General features: G+C 36.5%; 2 protein-coding genes across 17 annotated transcripts in view; one reads left to right on the top strand and one right to left on the bottom strand.

Annotated features, from left to right (window-relative positions):
• Nucleotides 1-20,024, bottom strand: part of SPATA45 (spermatogenesis associated 45) — an 800,921-nt gene that overhangs the window by 265,850 nt on the left and 515,047 nt on the right. The window lies entirely within an intron of this gene.
• The window catches only part of RPS6KC1 (ribosomal protein S6 kinase C1), a 212,977-nt gene that overhangs the window by 54,607 nt on the left and 138,346 nt on the right, over nt 1-20,024 (top strand). For all 16 annotated transcript variants that reach the window (XR_007719871.1, XR_007719872.1, XM_050761602.1 and 13 more), the window contains one exon: nt 8,132-8,225. Coding sequence is in view for 4 of the 16 variants with exons in the window: in XM_050761602.1 (XP_050617559.1) it covers nt 8,132-8,225 (94 nt within the window). In the remaining 12 variants the exon portion in view is untranslated. The remainder of the gene's footprint in view (nt 1-8,131; nt 8,226-20,024) is intronic.

Below are 20,024 nucleotides of genomic sequence, written 5' to 3'. Positions count from 1 at the left end.
TAACAGTGTGCTAGGCAGGAACAGGATACTGATTTGGGAATATCACAACAGTGGTATTCAGTCATTTTAAATAGAGGTAATAAAGCAAGCAAGAAAAAAAAACAAAAACAAACAAACAACCAAACAAAAAAAAACAACTTGTTCCATTAGCTTGAACAAAAAAAAGGTATTTATTTCTCATATGACAAGATGTATGAGTGAGGAAGGTAGTCCAGGGCTGGTATAGAGCTCAGTAATGTCATCAATGACATAGGTTTCTGGGTTTGGGTGTGAAAGGCAAAAGGCCAAAAGAAACATGCCAGTTTTTAAAAGCTTTCCCAGAAACATGATCTAGAGATAGTCCTTCTTAACATCTCATTGGCCAGAACTGGGTCACATGCCCATCCTTAATTTGAAGGAGTCTGGGAAGGTGACTCTTAGCTTTCTAGTTCTGATCATGGATGAAGGTTGTGGGGAAGGTTTGGGGTAGCTAATTCACAGGGTGTGCTATAGTATCATAGTTTATTTTTCTCTTTAGAGACGTTGATGATGCCACATGCAAATGACCATATAGCCACTTGCTTACAAAACTTTACTTACTTTAAAAAACCACATATGTAAGAGTAGAATGAATAGTATAATGAACTTCTATGACTCATTGCCTGGTTTCAGAAATTATCAGTATATTGCTAAACTTGTTTTATCTACACCTTTCCATCCCATACTCTTCACTGGTTGGTTATTTATTAGTATTAGTACAGTTACTAATTTTAAGTGTATAATTCACTGATTTTCAGTAAATTTATAGAGTTTTGCACCTGTCACCAACATCCAATTTTATTTTATTTTATTCCTTTTTTTTCTCCCCGGGACGGAATCTCGCTGTGTTGCCCAGGGTAGAGTGCAGTGGCAAGATCTCAGCTCACCACAACTTCTGCCTCCCGGATTTAAGCAATTCTTCTGCCTCCACCTCCCGAGTAGTTGGGATTACAGGAGTGCACCACCATACCTGGCAAATTTTTGTAGTTTTAGTAGAGACAGAGTTTCACAATGTTGGCCAGGCTGGTTTTGAACTCCTGACCTCAAGTGGTCCGCCTGCCTCGGCCTCCCAAAGTGCTGGGTTTACAGGTGTGAGCCACTGTGCCTGGCCAGCATCCAATTTTAGATCATTTCCATTACCTCACTTCTGTGTCTGCTTGCCAGCCTGGGGCAACCAGCTTGTTCTGTCTGTAGATTTGCCTTTCCTCATCATTTCAAATACATGGAATTACACAATATATGAGCGTTTTGTTCACAACATATGTATATAGGTTTCTTTCACTTAGCATAATGTTTTTGAGCTTCATTCATGTTATGTATCAGTATTTTGTTATTTTATGTTGTGAAATGTATTTCGTTGTATAGATAATACCACATTTTCTTTATTCATTGATAAATTCATGGACATGTTTGGATGTTTCTACGTTTTGGCTGTTATGACTAATGCTACTGTGAATATTTGCATACAAATCTTTGTGTGGATATATGTTTTCATTTTTCTTGGGTGATTCCTGAGGAGAGGAATTGCTGGGTCTTACGGTAAGTTTACGTTTTTAAGAAATTGCCAAACTGTTTTCCAAATGGAAAATAGCCAGTAATGTCTGAACTTATCAGTTGTTCCACAGCCTCACCAACACTTGGTATTGTCTGATTTTTTTAACTGTAGCCATTCTAGCAGGTGTGCAGTGGTATTTCACCATAGTATTAATTTCAGTTTCCTAATGGCTAATGATGTTGAGCATGTTTTCCTATGCTTTTTGTATATATCTTTGGTGAAATGTCCATTAAAATCTACCCATTTTCTTGATTAGGTTGTCACTGAGTTGTAAGAGTTCTGAATATATTCTGTATAAACAGTCTTATCAGATAAGTGATTTGTAAATACTTTCTCCCCAATCTGTGTAGCCTTTTAGTTTTCTTAATGGTGTCATTTGAAGCACAAAAGCTTTTAGCTTTGATGACGTATAATTTATATATTTTTTTCTTTTTTGGGTTATGCCTGTCATACCCAGGACTTTTCGAGTATCCCAGGGTCATGAAGATTTTCTTCTGTGTTTATTCTTAGAAGTTTTAATGTTACAATTAGGTCTATGATTCATTTTTAGTTCATTTTATATATGGTGTGAAGGAACAGTCTAAATTCATCTTCTGGTATGTGTATATCTAATATTCTGAGCATCATTTGTTGAAAATACTATCCTCATTGAATTGCCTTGGGACTCTTGCTGAAAATAAATTGACTGTAAATATGATGACTTATTTCTGGACTATTGATAAGTTCTATTAATCTGTGTGCCTGTTCTTATCCTAATACGATACTGTCTTGATTACTGTAGCTTTTTAAGTATTGAAGTCAGCTAGTGTAAGTTTGCCTACTTTACTTTTTCAAAATTGTTATGACAATTTTGAGTTATTTGAACTTCCATAAAAATTATTAGTGTCAGCTTATCCATGTGAACAAAAAATTCTCATAGAATTTAAAAATTATTTTATTATTTTACTTTTTTTTTTTTTTTAAAGAATTGGGGTCTCATGTTTGTCACCTAGGCTGGGATGCAGTGGCACAATAATAGCTCACTTTAACCTCAAACTCTTGGGCCCAAGGGATCCTCCCACCTCAGCCTCCCAAGTAGCTGGGACATGCACCACCACACCCAGCTGATTTTTGAAGTTTTTGTAGAGACAGGTTCTCATTGTGTTGCCCAGGCTGGTCTTGAACTCCTGGCCTTAAGTAATTCTCTTGCCTCAGCCTCCCAAAGTGCTGGGATTACAGGTGTGAGTCACCACACCTGGCTGAAGGTATTGGAAACACCTGCTAAAATCCTCCAGTTTGATGCTTTCCCAGCTGAGCTATTTTGGCTTGCTCCTCAGAATTCTGATTGGAATTGTATTGAATCTGTAGTTGTTTGGGGAAAGTTGTCATTTTAACAATATTATCTTGCAATCCATGAAAATGAAACGACTCTACATTTATTTAGATATTCTGTAATTTCTTTTTCTTTTTTCTTTTTTCTTTTTTTTTTGAGATGGAGTCTCGCTCTGTCGCCCAGGCTGTAGTGCAGTGGTGCCATCTCAGCTCACTGCAAGCTCCACCTCCCAGGTTCACACCATTCTCCTGCCTCACCCTCCTGAGCAGATGGGACTGCAGGCGCCCGCCACCATGCCTGGCTAATTTTTTTGTATTTTTAGTAGAGACGAGGTTTGACCATGTTAGCCAGGATAGTCTCAATCTCCTGACCTCATGATCCACCTGCCTCGGCCTCCCAAAGTGCTAGGATTACAGGCGTGAGCTGCTGCACCTGGCCCGATATTCTGTAATTTCTTTAAGCCATGTTTTGTAATTTTCAGGGTGTAAGTCTGGAGCTTCTTGCCTTAAACTTATTTGTAAACATTTTAATCTTATGATGGTATTTTGAATGAAACTGTTTTTTTTTCCCATGTAGTAGTATGTTTTAATGGTTCATTGATGTTGTATCATGCGTCAGTACTTTATTCTTTTTTGTGATTGTGTAATATTCCTTTGTGTGGCTATGGATATACCACATTTTGTTTATCTACAATGTGTGTGGGTGCATATTTGGATTGTTCCCCTTTTGGCTATTATGAATGGTGCTGTTATGAATATTGACATGTAAGTTCTTGTGCAGATATGTATTTTTGTTTCTCTTAGATATACTAGGAGTGGAATTTAGGTGGGAGGTTTTTTTTTTTAATTAGAGATTTAGAGGGTGTGTATGTGTGTACATATATTTATGGTTTTTTTTTGAGATGGAGTCTCACTCTGCCGCCTAGGCTGGAGGTGCAGTGGTGCAATCTCGGCTCACTGCAAGCTCCGCCTCCCGGGTTCACGCCATTCTCCTGCCTCAGCCTTCCGAGTAGCTGGGACTACAGGTGCCGGCTACCACGCCTGGCTAATTTTTTTTTTTTTTTTTTTTAAGTAGAGACGGGGTTTTTTTAAGTAGAGACCATCCTTGTTAGCCAGGATGGTCTTGATCTCCTGACCTCGTGATCTGCCTGCCTCGGCCTCCAAAGTGCTGGGATTACAGGAGTGAGCCACCGCGCCTGGCCACATATATTTATGTTTTGAAGGTTCACCCAGGAATTTTGATTTATTTATATTTGCTATTTCATGAGTCATAGTCCTTTTAATTCTTTAATCATGTTTTCCTTTGATAATTTGAACATATTTTTAATAGCTGCTTTGAAGTTTTTGCCAAGTCCAACATCTTTGTCCCCTCACAGATAGTTTTGATTGACTGGTTACCTCCCATGTTTGGGTCACATACTTTCCTGTGTCTTTGTATGTCCTGTAATTTTTTTTTGTTGTTGTTGGAAAATCTGTATTTTGGATAATATACTATAGAACCCTAGATTCTGATGTTCTTTTCTCCCTGAGGATTCTTGCCATTTTACGTTAGTGTGTTTAGTAACTAGCACTTTTTGTTAATGTGTTTAGTCTGTAGTAAATCTGTGGAGTCCATTTCCTGTGAAGTGTGTGACTGCTGATATCTCTGCCCAATATTTAATTTTAATTTTATTTTTAAGCCAGGCTATGTAGGGGTTAGACCTGTGTCAGCATAGCTGTGTGGTCAGCCAGTGCTCGGTCATTGCTTGTGCTTAAATGCCTGTGCATTATATGCTTTCCTTTTAATGCTGATGATTTTTAAATGTGTTTTCAAAGTCTCAGCTGTTTTAAAATTTGCCCTGGCTTTTACTTCCTCTGAAGTCTCGAATTTCCTCTGTGCCTGGGCACTGTCTCATGGTTTGCCAGGTATTCGTGGATAGCTTGACCCCTCTCTGGTCCCTACATAGATGGGTAGTGAGCTTTATGAAGACCCCCTGTGGCTATGTTATTTTTCTGGATCTCCCTACTGTCTGGTCTTTTCCTGACTGCAGCGTCAGGCGTGCTGAGCCATCACTTTTCCTTGCTGTATGTTTGGCCCTGAGATTGCTACTATTATTGACAATAATATTTGGGGTGGATTTTTATTTTTTTCTGTGCTTCAATCCAAATCATGTTAGCCTCCTCAAAAGTGAACCTGCTGGTTTTCTTTTTTTTTTTTTTTGAGACGGAGTCTCACGCTGTTGCCCAGGCTGGAGTGCAGTGGCGCGATCTCGGCTCACTGCAAGCTCCGCCTCCTGGGTTCACGCCATTCTCCTGCCTCAGCCTCCTGAGTAGCTAGGACTACAGGCGCCCGCCACCGCCCCCCCGCTAATTTTTTGTATTTTTAGTAGAGACGGGGTTTCACTGTGGTCTCGATCTCCTGACCTTGTGATCCGCCCGCCTCGGCCTCCCAAAGTGCTGGGATTACAGGCTTGAGCCACCGCGCCCGGCCTAATCAGTACGGGTTGAACCTGCTGGTTTTCAAGACTTGCCTTGCCTTTATGTAATTACTGTCACCACCCAGCTGGCATGGGGGTTGGGAAGAACCGAGGCAAGAACATCACAGACTTGCATAGTTCTTACCTGTGGTTCCGTGGTTTCTCAGTAGCCACTGTTTCATTTGCTTTATGCTTTTAGTCAATTTCCAGAGCCCTCAATGGTGGTTTTGACAGATTTCTCCAGATTTATAATTGCCTTTTGGGGAAAGCATTTGCTGGATCTCCTAACTTCACTATACCAGAAGTCCTTCCCTGTTAGACTCTTCATTAACAAAAAAACTTTGAGATACTATGTATCCCAGAATTTCTGTGAAATTTTTTTACTGCATACTCAGAAACACCCAAAAGGTTATTTTTGAATTAGAAATTTAAAATTAGGATTGTGGCATTATTTTACTGCTACATCCCTCTAGTTCCTGTATAACGGTTTTTGTTGTGTTTCATTAAATATTTGTTCTTTACTATTTATTTTTTATAACAGTGTTTGTTAAACTAGGTAAATAAAATATTTAGGATTATGAGCTAAAACGTTTTGCATTTTAAATTTTACCTTACAAGATCTTATGTTAACTAGTAAACATTTATTGAGTGCCTACATTGTTCTAAATACTTTGTATTTTTTATTTTGCATGAAATATGTAAAATAAAATAACGTCTTAGTTAGAAGACATTTTATAGGTAGGTAACTTAAATCGCACACCTAGTGGTAGAAGAGGTAGTTGATGGTTGAAAGATACTTTCTTTTAGAATTACCTTTGTCTTTTATCATTCTCTAGAATACTTGAAAATCTTAATTTGGTTTGGATGTTGTTTAAAAGATGGTTTAGTCTACAATAGATACTCTTTTTGCATTTTAAATTTTATCTTACAAGAAGATCTTATGTCAACTAATAATAAACACTTATTGAGTGCCTACATTGCTCTAAATACTTTGTGTATATTTTTTATTTTGCATGAAATATGTAAAATAAAATAATGTCTTAGAAGACATTTTATAGGTAGGTAACTTAAATCGCACACCTAGTGGTAGAAGAGGTAGTTAATAGTTGAAATATACTTTCTTTTAAAATTTATTTTGTCTTTTAACATTCTCTGGAATACTCGAAAATCTTGATTTGGTTTGGATGTTGTTTAAAAGATGACTTAGTCTACAATAGATACTCTTTTTGGAGAAAAGTTCAAATATAAGCTGTAATCTGAATATTGTAATAAAGGGTAGAATAAAGTAATACACATTGTTGTTCCTAAAGAGAATAATCATTTTTAAAATTTTAGTTCACATAACACTCAGGGAAGTAAAATTTGGTAATTTGACAGGGACCATTTCCAATTTCTATTCCTTAAAATTAAGTTGACAGAGAAGGGACTTCTGATTAGGTAAAGATAGTCGTTAATGGCCGGGCGCCATGGCTCACACCTGTAATCCCAGCACTTTGGGAGTCCGAGGCAGACGGATCACGAGGTCAGGAGATCGAGACCATCTGGCTAACACGGTGAAACCCCATCTCTACTAAAAATACAAAAAAGTTAGCTGGGCGTGGTGGCGGGCGCCTGTAGTCCCAGCTGCTCGGGAGGCTGAGGCAGGAGGATGGCGTGAACCCGGGAGGCAGGGAGCTGAGATCACGCCACTGCACTCCAGCCTGGGAGACAGCAAGACTTCGTCTCAAAAAAAAAAAAAAAAAAAAGAAAAAAGATAGTCATTTAATTTTTTTGTGCTGAAGTAGAGAGAAAATGGGGGCTTGTAATTCTTTTGAGCTTTATTATTCTGTTAGTAGCGTTTGGAGGGATAGAACTGTTGGTAGAAGGTAGAAGGGAAGATATTAAGGAGCAGAAGAGCTATTGTTTTAATTACTTAAGGATTATAAGCTCTTATATCGTGATTGGAGCATTCACTTCATAAAGCCATAGCACAACATCATACCACCACTACTTGTCTGATGATCATTCTCTAGCTGCATGTAGAGTAAGATAACTTTTTGAGGCGTGAATTTGCAAACCTAAATAGGGAATTAAAATGATGGCCACATAGAGAAATCAGTTTTCTATTTTTTTATATCTTTAAAAGATATCTCTACTGAAAGTACCTTAATTTTTTTTTAGTTTTACCTATAATTGTATACAAGTGGTTCTCAAACTTTAAATGGCTTCTCAGATCACCTGAGGTGCTGTGTGATATGTTGTAGGGTATAACGATAAAATTCAATGAATTCCTGATGGGCCATCATTTATCACTAATTAAAATGACCAGTCCCCAAGGATACTGAACAATATTCTTTAGTTCATGTTTTTTTTTTTTTTTTCCTTCTTCTGCATTTGCTTAATGAGTACTTGGGTAGAGTTAACATAATATACTTTTATGAAAAACCACATATTATTTTAAACATGATAGTATTCCTATTGAATTTTAAAATAATAGTGTATTTCTAGAGCAGTTTAGGTTTATAGAAAAATTGTGCAGAAAGTACAGAGTTTTCTCAATATCTCTTCTTCCCCCGCAGCCCCCAGTTTCTGCCATTAAATATCTTGGGTTGGTGTAGTACATTTGTTACAGTCGATGAACCAATGTTGATATACTTATTGATTTTTTTGAAAACGCTTGTCATCTAGTTTAATAGATCAGTATAGTCATTTCTGTAAATTTTTACACATACTTAATTGGGATAACTGTTGTTAATTTAGTATTGTTTATGCTCTTAATGCTAATGAAGCACAATTGCTCTTATCTTTTTAGGGTGGAATAATTAATGATAGTTCTGAATTAATTGGTCCTGCTGAAGCTCACTCAGATTCCCTCATTGATACCTTTCCTGAATGTAGTACAGAAGGTAAGAGATTTTAACTTTTTTGCATTTTGAAGGTTTTGATTGCAGAAGACTATAAATCATATCTGCATTGCAAAAACACAGATGTATATAGGAATTTGAGGGTATTTCACTGACTCTAAGATACCTTTTTTCTTCACATTTTACTGTCACTGATATTGGGTGCATGATATTGGGTCAGTGATATCATATTTATTTGACAGCTTTTTGTCTTAGTGGTATATAAAATAATCCTCCAATTAATGGCATCTTAGAGGTGATGAAATGTGTAATGAGTAGTTCTGAATTTGTATTGTCTAGTGTAAGAATGCCTTACTTGGCTGGGCATGGTGGCTCATGCCTGTAATCCCAGCACTTGGGGAAGCCCAGGCGGGTGGATCACCTGAGGTCAGGAGTTTGAGACCAGCCTAGCCAACGTGGTGAAACCCTGTCTCTACTAAAATAGAAAAATTAGCTTGGCGTGGTGGCAGACGCCTGTAATCCTAGCTACTCGTGAGGCTGAGGCACAAGAATCGCTTGAACCCAGGAGGTGGAGTTTGCAGTGAGCCGAGATTGCACCACTGCACTATAGCCTGGACAACAAAGCGAGACTTTGTCTCAAAAGAAAAAAAAGAAAAAAAGCCTTACTCATTTCTTTAGCGCGTCTGACTTTTAGACAATTAATTTCAAGACTGGCTTTAGAGATTTAGTCATTTACCCAGAAAGAATAAACCCTAAGGCAGTTTTAGTGTTTTTGATAAGTTTTTAGATAAAATGAGTCTAAATCAAATTTTAATCACTTTCATTCAAGAATGGTTAATCTCTTGTTTTATTCCTCTATTAAGGCACACTTGAATTTATAGGAAAATTAAAATATGTACATTTCAGCCTTTGGATTTCTGTAACTAGTTTTTTTTCAGGGAAGGTTACGGTATTAAAAAAAGATTTGGGGGCAAGGGTAGGAGGGGTTTTTAAAATCAAAGTAGCTAGTTAGATTTGTTTTAGCTGGCTTAGTTTGGTTTATTAAAGGTAAAATAATAGACTAAATAGTATTTCTTATCTCGGTAAGAATTTATGGTGGAGGAGGATGCTTTATGAGGATGAGGTAGCCATCATCTCATTGTAGTGCTGTTTTTGTGAGGGTATGTACTCTGTCATACAGCAGCAGCCACACTGACGTAAATCTGTTACAGTAAATTTCCATCGTGATTTGGTAATAGCAACATGTTCTTATCTATTATGTGGGCTGATGCACTTACATTTTTTTTTCTTTTGGTACTACCATGTTGAGAAGTGGTTAGCTTTTATTGCTTTTCATTGTATTTTCCATTGACTTAACATCTATTTATTTAAACTTTGTGTTCTGTGTAATGCATGGGGCCCACATGCCCAGGGGTCTTCATTGAGTTCTCAATACCTTTGACTCCACCCTGATTCTGCCAGGGTCATAGAAAAACATTGTTGACAGTAATTTTACTTTATAATCTATTATGGTTTTTTTTGGGGGGGGGGGGTGGTGGTAAAATAATCTTTTTTGTGACCTATTTTAATCAGAGATCCTTGTGAAGGTTTGGAAAATCTAGTGCCTGCTTGGGATCCCAATGTGATTTTAATAGAACTAGTTTCTTTGGAAGGTAACTTTTCCGGATAACCTAAGCTGGCTGTTGCCTCAGTTTCTCTACTCCTGAGAAAGAGGAGTACCCATTTTCCACTTGATTCCATACTGATTCTGTGACACCCAATACAGAACAAGTAGGAGAGTTAGAAAGATTTGTAGGAGAGGCTGGGCATAGTGGCTCACGCTTGTAATCCTAGCACTTTCGGGAGGCCGAGGCAGGAGGATCACTTGAGGTCAGGAATTTGAGACCAACCTGACCAACATGGTGAAACCCCGTCTCTACTAAAAATACAAAAATTAGCCAGACAAGGTGGCTGGTGCCTGTAATCCCAGCTACTTGGGAGGCTGAGGCACGAGAATTGCCTGAACTGTGTGGGTGGAGGTTGCAGTGAGCCAAGATCATGCCACTGCACTCCAGCCTGGGCAACAGAGTGAGACTCCGTCTAAAAAAAAAAAAAAAAAAAAATTATGAGAGTGTTCAACGAAGAGTACAATAGTCAGAAATGCAGAATGTTTCTTTTCTCTGTTTTTTTGATAGAAGAATCAAAGGTTTTGTGATACGGGAGTAGTTATATTCTTCTGATACCTACTGTAAGCTTCTGTTACTAGGTGGGAGTCAACCATGGTGAGAGAAGAGTATCTCGGGAGCCTATTTTAGTGTAAGGCAATCATGGATGCAAGCTCTGCAGAGATCTTTCTGTTCTTTGCTGTAGTCTAGGCCAGAAGGGGAGAAGCATAATTATTAGGAATGAGTTTGCTTGGGATGGTATTCTAAAATATCGATGGCTGTTCAAGGTGAACAGATGGCTGTATTAATGCTGAAGGAGACACAACCTAAAGCCAGGGTCAGCATGTAGTTTATTGTCCAAACTGGGACACTTCTGAGAATTATAGACAGTGCTATGAATAGTTATACCAAGGCCACAAACATGACACAGGACAGCCTCAGGCAAATTGAGCTGTAAGGGTGACCCTTCCTAAAGCAGTGGTTTCAGAGTTTACCTCTGAAGTTTCAAAAAGATGTGTTTTCTTTGGAAGGATTTACCTTTTAGAAATGTGCTTTTATGAGAGAAAGTGGGGCCAACATTTCTGTTAAAAACACAGAAAACGACTTATGACATCTAAAAAGAATGTTGACATTTTATCCTGTCAGTGCGGTTTAGTTTTTCAACTACGTTACCATCTCTGAAACACACTGTGATCCATGAAGAATGAAAAACATGGAACTGGAAATGCTGTTAATGGTTATGTTGTTTTTCTCCCCTCCCTTTAAAAGTTGTATGCCTGGCAAATTAATCCTGCGGAAAGATACTAGATTGATAAATACAGATAGATCAAAGTGTCAGATAGCTTGCGAATTCATTGTTATTTGATAGGGAAAATGGCTTTTAAATATCCTGAGGTTATTTGGCATAGTGGGAAAGTGGAAGATATACTTAATACCAAAAGGTCTGCAAACTCTGGAGACAACCAGGGAGAGGAACATCTAGTAGTAAAAGAGCAGGAAAGTCAGCAGCCAGCCAAGCCCCACAGGTATGCAGCAAAATGGAGGGTTGTTAGAGGGATCGTGGTGACAAATGCTTCGGTTTTGGATTTAGAGCTAAAATGTGAGAAAGTGATTCACCCCTTGAAAACTTCTCTAAGTGTACTGTTTTAAGCCGTGTTTTAAAGGTGGATTGTCATTTTTCATATTTGTGAATTAGCTAGCTGGTGGAGTAAGCCGGAGGGGGTAAATCTTAATATATAGTCTGCTGTTTCAATGTTCTTTAGTTACAGTTAGAGTGACATGGCAAGTTGATCACTTCTCAGAGAACAGATGTAGAGGTGAAGTGATCATTATTTTTGTTAATACCTTAAAAATGCAGTCGACAGATCCTAATATACTTTGAAATGAAAGTTTTCTGGGGAAAACATGAAGATCTGGATTTCTGTTTATTTGTTTTGTGATAGGGTCTCACTGTGTTACCCAGGCTGGGTACAGCCTTGATGTCCTGGGCTCAAGTGATTCTCCTTCCTCAGCCTCCTGAGTAGCTGGGACTACAGGCAGGCACAACCATGCCTGGCTAATTTTTCTTTTTAAAGTTTTTGTAGAAATGGGGTCTCACTCTGCTGCCCAGGCAGGTCTCGAACTCTTGGATGCAAGTGTTTCTCCTGCCTTGGCCTGCCAAAGTGCTGACATTATGGGTGTGAGCTACTGTGCCTGGCCTGTTTTTTAAAATCACGGTTACTTTGTAGTAGCATGGGATAGAGAAACCCCTTTAAGGTTTTGTAAAAAAATAATTTGGTGATAAACTGGTAAATATATTTTGTTTAATATGAAATCAAAAGTTAGGATATTATTTAGTAGGTTTTTAAACAAAAAGTTAATACTGTTTTACATTTTAAAAATGAAATCCTGGTTACTCTTTATCTCCTTTGTTCAAAGAAGTTAAACTATATTTTTTCCAAGATGAAAGAAGATGTAATTTGTTGCTAACATCTTATTTCCATTATGTCTGTTTCAACTTACGTCTTTTCCTTGAATTAAATTTAGCTGTGAAGTTACTAGGACATTTGTGGAAACCTGCCCAAATCGGTGCTTATCAGTTGAGCTCCTTGACATATTTCTTTCACCTGTTGGCCTTTTTGAAGGGCATAGATTGCTTCACTGCCATGCTGGCCTCGATATCAGAGACTTGGATATTGGTATAGTCTCATGTGGTAACCTGTGTCATTTCCTCTTCCTAACACATTACTTTTCAGTTTGAGGAGGGACATTTTTTCTGGTTCATGCAGCAAATGAGAGAAAATAATTAGGTGATTGTAACCATAAAGAAAAACTGAGTGATCAGCTTATTATATGTAGCAGATCTTAAGAATGAATATACTTAAATGTCTTCTGGAATAACAAAATCTACCCCCACTTTTTTTTGGCTGGAAATTGTGGATTAAGAACTCCCCAAATGCTTGTTGTAACAATTGGAGAGATACGACAGGATCTATTAAACTGTCTTGAGTTAACCGTTTTAAAGTAAATGAAATGTACATTTTGAGGATAGCATCTATTGCTGGTCTTTGCAACGGATCCCTTAAATGACATTAAGCTCAAGATTTGTATGTTTATTTGATGGCAGGTGGGGGTAGATTTTGTTATTCCAGGAGACATTTAAGAATATTAGTTTTTAAGATCTGCTACATACAATAAGCTGATCACTCAATTTATCTTTGTGGTTACAGTCACCTGATAATTCTTTCCCATGTGTAGATAGACATGAAGATTGTGATTAAACTGTGTTGAATTGAATAGTGTTGATTATATTCAAAGCAGGGGTTGGTCTAATTGGAAAGGTGTATAGTTATTTAAGTTTGAAAAAAATCTTCTGGGCCGGGCGCGGTGGCTCAAGCCTGTAATCCCAGCACTTTGGGAGGCCGAGACGGGCGGATCACGAGGTCAGGAGATCGAGACCATGCGGGCTAACACTGTGAAATCCCATCTCTACTAAGAAATACAAAAAAAAAACCTAGCTGGGCGAGGTGGTGGGCGCCTGTAGTCTCAGCTACTCGGGGGGCTGAGGCAGGAGAATGGCGTAAACCCGGGAGGCGGAGCTTGCAGTGAGCTGAGATCCGGCCACTGCACTCCAGCCTGGGCAACAGAGCGAGACTCCGCCTCAAAAAAAAAAAAAAAAAAAAGAAAAAAATCTTCTGTATCAAAATACCATTATGTCTTATTATTTGTGTTGTTTTCATTTAATAGATTTAAACTTTGACACTTTGAGGAAGGTTATTTTAAATAGGAATATTTGTCACATGATTGGTTACTTAATAACCTAAATCTATTTTCAAGACAAACTTAAAGCCTATTTACTACATGGTGTAGTTTAAGCTGACAAAATATAGAAAGTATTAAATATTAATTTAAATGTAAATGTATAGAAAGTGCAAGTAATTTAAATTAAAAGTAAAATTAAGTGCAAATGTCCACTAGGTGGCAGCATGAGAACTCTAAATCTTGTTACTGGCATTTTTCTAGGCCCTTTGGTGTTAAGTATATTAGAATATCTCTTGCATACTCAGCTGAAAGACATTCTGTTTTCTGTTATGTGCTTATTTGCCCAACTTAATTTTATTCTCTGCCCCTAATTGAATTTTCTTTGGTAGTGGAGCTTGACAAAAAAGAACAGGTCATTTGTTTTTTTCCAAGATAACCACAAATGAGAATGTACCAGTGTGTGTAAATTATACACATGACACCGATGATAAATATTGGCTCTTAAAAATTCTAGGGCTATTGAGGATAATATTGGATATTAGGAGTTTGGGGGTTAGGTGGAACAAATAACAGAATATTCATGGTATGCCATGGGAATCATTAGAAATGATATACCTAAATGTCTTATTTTACAATACAGAGTTTGAATTTCAGAGAAGTTTAGCCATGTGCCTAAGGTACTCCAGGTATTTGATAGCACTTACAGAACCATATTTTGAAATTAAGAGATTCCATTTTATGGAGGGGAGGCAGGGAGAAGGCATATTTGGTATAGAAAATTCAGCATGAGCTACTTGCGTACTGGTAATGGGCTTGATATCCTGCAGGCTAGAGAAAGTTATGGAGAGTAGCAGAGTACAAAGTTCATTTGGTAAAAAATGAAGCCAAGCAGTGGATCTTTATTATGATAAAATAGCAGTATTAGGGTTGTAATTAAGATTGCTGTGTTGTTTTCTGGGCTTATTTTGTTGTTTTTCCAGATCTGTACGAGATATTCTGATGCTCTTTCCATACGTTTTCAAGGAACTGTAGACATGACCCAAGAACGTTATAAAAATGTGAAACTTGAAAGGAAACGTTCTTTTTTGTAACAATAGCTATTACTAAATGATGAATAGGGAATCACATACAGGAATCTTAACTAGCATTAAGCTTTAGATTTAGGTATTCACTTAAAATCATATTTATAAGGGCTTCTTTCTTAATGGAAACTGATATGTGTGTCTTCTACCTTAGGGTAACCTTTGTTCTGCTGGCTAGATAACTTGCTTTGTGCATGGAGCATGAGTCATTGCTACTAGGAAAAATAGAAATTCCTTTTTGTTGACTATGGCAATATTTGAACCTCAGGGCTCAGTGAAAGCTATCAGCTAATAATAATGAGGCCATGTATTTTATATATAGTCACCCATGAGAGACCACCTGTTGTTCTAAAGGAAACCGATCTCTTTTTACAGATGGTCTTCAAATACAGATTTCTGATAGTTTATAGTATAAAGATTTATTCTATGGCAACTCAACCTGTTCCCCTGGGGCCTGTCTTTCAGAGATGGTGTCCTAGACAGATTTCACTATACTGCCCTACTCTGAGCAGTTCAAAGCACAGAGGTAAGGGTAGGTAGGTGAACTGGGATGCTAAATAAACGCCTATGTCTGTAGCTGCTTTTTAACAAGTCACCTGGGGCCCTCTAATAGCCCTGAGACTTGAATTTCTGTGATACGAACCTGGAGGCAGAACGCTTTCATAGAACCTTTGACTTTTTCCCCTTGTATCACTTCCAAAAAAAGCTTAGGTTTTTGCCTTGATGGTGTTGGTGAAGGATGCACCTTTTACTCTTGCGATGGCCCAGAGGGCCTCTTTAAGTATGGGGTTGACTTCAGGTTGGTTTAACTTTTGACAAATAGTCTCTATATTATATCAAATGTCAGTGGTTGCCCTGCCTTATCCACAGTATCCTTCCTACCTAGACTGAGAACCTGTCACTTGCGTGTTGCTCCCTGTATCTTACGAGTTAACTTTCTTTCTGGGCTTTAGGGAGCTAGTTTGCGCTTCGTATGATACTTACATGTAGTTTTGTATAAAATAAGTTGAATCGTAGTGTGATTTCTAGGAGTTGAACAAGCACTGTATTAAGCAGATGTGTTAACTATATAATATAAATTAGGCATTGAATATTTACATATAATGTGTTTATAAATAAGATTCATTGCTGTGGTGGTGAAGGGAATTTTAAAATGTTATCTTCCTTGAACTGGCCGGAAAATACTTCATTGAGAAGAAGAGAATTTAGAAACTGCTTAAATATGGAAGAGAAAGATACCAGTGAGTACTAGAAGATGATTAGTTGCATTGTATGGTCGAGGAGATATGGTAGGGTTAGGCTTTTCAGGCATGGTAAGGTGCAGCTTCAAGAGGAGAGTTAAAGGAATAAGGTGGGCAAGGAAGAGGTGTCAGGGGTTTGCCTGCTTTAAACAGATCTGTCTTTATACTCATGTCTAACTCCTTTTTTAAGTTTGGAATTCTTGGCACTAGCTGATGGTTGATCCATATAGGTTTATATTTCACAAATGATGCCTGTATAACTTTCTTTTATTCAAATAAATTCCCAATGTTGGCCCCTGATGCATCTCTTTTGGTATCTTTCAGATACTGAGCTTAAGGGCTTACCATACACAAAGTATATTATTAAAATCTATATTATAGAATTACCTGTAATCTTACCATACACAGAAAATCACTGTTAATAGTGTGTCTTTCAAGCCTCTTTTGTATGTGTGTTTGTTTTTAAAGTAGAATTATAGTATACATACTCATTTGTAGTTTGTTGTTTTTGCATAATATATCAAAAAGACACTTTAGCATTAAATATTCTATAAAATGATTTTAATAGCTGTATAATATTTTGTCATAAGGAGGTATTATAATCTATTGTTAGGAATTTGTTATTGCCACCTTTTTACTAATTTTTGTGATGGACAGATGGACATTCTTGTATGTAGATCTGTTTTCTACATTTCTGATTGGTTTTGGTATAAATTGCTGAATTTCTGGGTGAAAGAAGCAATTTTGCACTTTGGATATGCATTGGCAAATTGTCCTCTAAAAAGGTTAAAATAAATGTCTTTTTGTTTATCTTTGCTTCTTCTGGTTTGGCAATATAAATTTCTCTTTTTTATCTGCTGGGGTGTATGTGTGCTTGCTTTTAAAGATGCTGAATTAAGAAATTATTTAGAATTTAAAAAGGAACACTTTGTATGGAATGTTTATTTACTTAATCTTACTGTCTTTCTCTCTAGGTATTTTAATGGTCTTACTTTTTTGATCTAATCTCATTTAATTATGATTCTCATTGCTAATAAAATATGATTTGAAAAGTAAGAGGAAATATGACTATGGTACTAGTTTTTTGTGGTCAAAAGCCAAGAAACAGAGTATACATAACTTTGCCCTCTTGCCCTTTGGTGTTATTGTTATTGTTAAAAGGAAAAATGGGGCAAAACATGAAACAGAACAATGTGATAGATGGTGTGAAGGTTGTAGTGACAAGACACCAGAGAACAGACAAAAGAGATCTCTAACACAGCATTTCCTTTCTTTTGTGATTAGCTATATAAACCAGAACTTTTTTCAACCTTATCTGTTTATTAGTTTCAACGGGCTAGGTTATATATTGGCATCATTTTAGGAAATAAGTTTACATTGAAATACGTAACATGTTTAAAATGATTTAAGAAAAATCTCATAAAATTTATATATATTTCTTAGGATAATAGATAAATAACTTGGATTGCTATAAAAGATTCTTATTATGAAGTACTGTTACTGTCTGTATGGTTGAAATGTCAGAGAACTGAAAAGATTTTCACTAGGCTCAATGAATCTCATTTGAGATTGTCGGTTTAATGAAATCTGTTGCTTTTTGGGAATAGAATTTGTTCTTTTTGGGCATTCTAAGGACTTGAAAAAAGTTGAAAATGAGGATATATATTGACAAGGTACCAAAGCGGCATCTAAAGCTGATTAGAAATTTGGGCTTAGTGGCCAGTAACATGTTTTTACCCTAACTTACTTTATTTGATATGAAGTAGGCAATTTGAATTTAAAATAGGGGTTGGCAAAACTATGTTCTATGGGCTGAATGTGGCCTGCCACACCTGTTTTTTGTATGGCCTGAAAACTAAGAATAGTTTTTGCATTTTTAAATGGTTAAAAAAATTAAAAGAATATGATTTTGTGATTTTGTGATGGGAAAATTATAAGGAATTCACACTTCAATGTCTAAATAAAGTTTTACTGGAACACAGCCGTGCTTATTCATTTATATATTGTCTATGGCTGCTTTTGCACTATAACGGCAGTGTTGAGTAGTGACAGAGACCACATATGGCCTGCAAAGCCTAAAATAATTTACTTTCTGGCCCTTTATAGAAAAAGTTTGCTGATCCCTGATCTAGAATTGTATAGTCTAATTCACTTTTAATTTTGATTTAGTATATAATCCTGAGGAAATCATTTTCTTTTTAATTTTTTTTCTGAGAAACTTGGCAGATAACGTTCAGTGGTGAATGCGGATCTCATAGTTATTTCTAAACTAGTTTTTATATAACTCTGTTGTCAATCTTATTTAATGATATAGATCACTGACTCTCAAATGTAATCTTCAGATCTCTGGGTGTTTCTGAGATATTTTCAGGGAGTTCATAAAGCAAAACTATTTTGATCATAATGCCAGAACATTCTTTGTCTTTTCACCCTGGTGACATTTGCCCCGATGATACAAAAGCCGTGGTAGGTGAAACTGCTGTGCTTGGGCATGAATCAAGGCAGTGTCACCAAACTGTAACAGTACTCATTGCACATACTTATAAAACCAATGCTAATTTTTCCTAAGTAGTAGAAACTGTTAATTTTATTAAATCTTAACCCTTGTTACTTGTCTTTTTAATATGCTGTGTGAAAGAACGAGAATTATACATAAAGCACCCTGCATCCTGAACTACCATGGTCGTCTGGAGGAAAAGCACTTGTGCAGTTGTTTGAGCCATTGGCTGAACTAGCTGGTTTTTTCATGGGACACCATTTTGCTTAAAAGAACAATTGACAAACTGTCATTATTCAGACTTGTGTATTTGGCCCATTTTTTTCTTGAAAAGGAGTGAAGTTAGCTGACACTTAAAGGAAAACAACTGATATTATTTGTTGCCAATAATAAAATTGGAGTTTTTGATTCAAAATTAGGATTTTCCGATAACCTCTATCTGCCACTTTGGGTTTGACAGTTTCCCAATACTTAAAGAATGTTCTGATGAGATTAGTAGATAATGAAATGTTGACATATGATTTTTTGGGATAATGAAATGTGCTGTCAACATTTGGAAGATCTTTGTAACTAAAGGAACGAATATTTTCAGGATGACCAATGGGTGATGTTATAAATTCATGCACAGGTGAAAGATCCATTCAGTGTGCAAGAGAGACCAGTGGATTTGAATGTAACAGAAACAAAAATTTCATTCATAGGATTTTATATTCCACATTACAACTAAGCTTTAAAAAACTGTCACTTGTTGAGTTTTGGTGTAGTATCAGGGAACAATATTCATAATTATTTGAAAAGGCTAATACTTGTTTCTTTTTCAGTTACATTATCTATGTGACATTTCCTTCATATCTTTCATCCGAAACAACATATGACAACAGATTGTGAGCAGAATCAGATATGAGAGTCTAGCTATCTTCTGTTAATCCAGACATTAACAAGATTTACAAAAATGTGAAACAATGCCACTTCTTTCACTAACTTTTTTTGTTTTTGAAAATATAGTAATTTTTCATAAAAATTATGTTACCATGTAATGGGGCTTTAATGCTTTATTTTAAACATTTCTAGACTTCTTTTCTAAATATCAATATTGGTATTTAATAAATATTCACAGATACAATTCACATGAACAAAAGCTTTGTAGAGTCCACAATGATTTTGAAGAATATAAAAGGCAGTCCTGAGAGCAGAAAGTTTGATATGTATTATAGATCATGCTCGTTTACCATGATGTCAGTTATATGAACTAGGAGAAGGAATTTTCACTGCTAAATAATTCAGTAGCACCTATTACTTATTTTTTGTCTGAAAACTAAGGTGGAAAAATACCTTTCCAAAAGCTTATAGAAGAGGTTAAGATAAAATGTCTAAAAATTCAGTCTTTAAGAAATGCTAAATAGTATACATTTTCCAGATATGGATGGCTACCTAAAAGCACACTTCTGAGGATGCATTGTATAGTTGTTATATAGTTACAGGTTGAGTATCTCTAATCTGAAAATCTGAACTCTGAAACACTTCTGTCCCGAGCATTTCAGATGAAGGATATTCAACCTGTTTATATAATTGTTATAAAAGTTATAATATAATGATAGTCTATTATGCTTTATATGCATTCACTCTATTCCTCATTT

This window comes from Macaca thibetana, chromosome 1 (assembly GCF_024542745.1).
Source record: "Macaca thibetana thibetana isolate TM-01 chromosome 1, ASM2454274v1, whole genome shotgun sequence".
Classification (NCBI taxonomy): Eukaryota; Metazoa; Chordata; class Mammalia; order Primates; family Cercopithecidae; genus Macaca; species Macaca thibetana.
The sequence above is the reverse complement of the archived record's forward strand: the minus strand, read 5'-3'. Positions and strand labels throughout refer to the sequence as shown.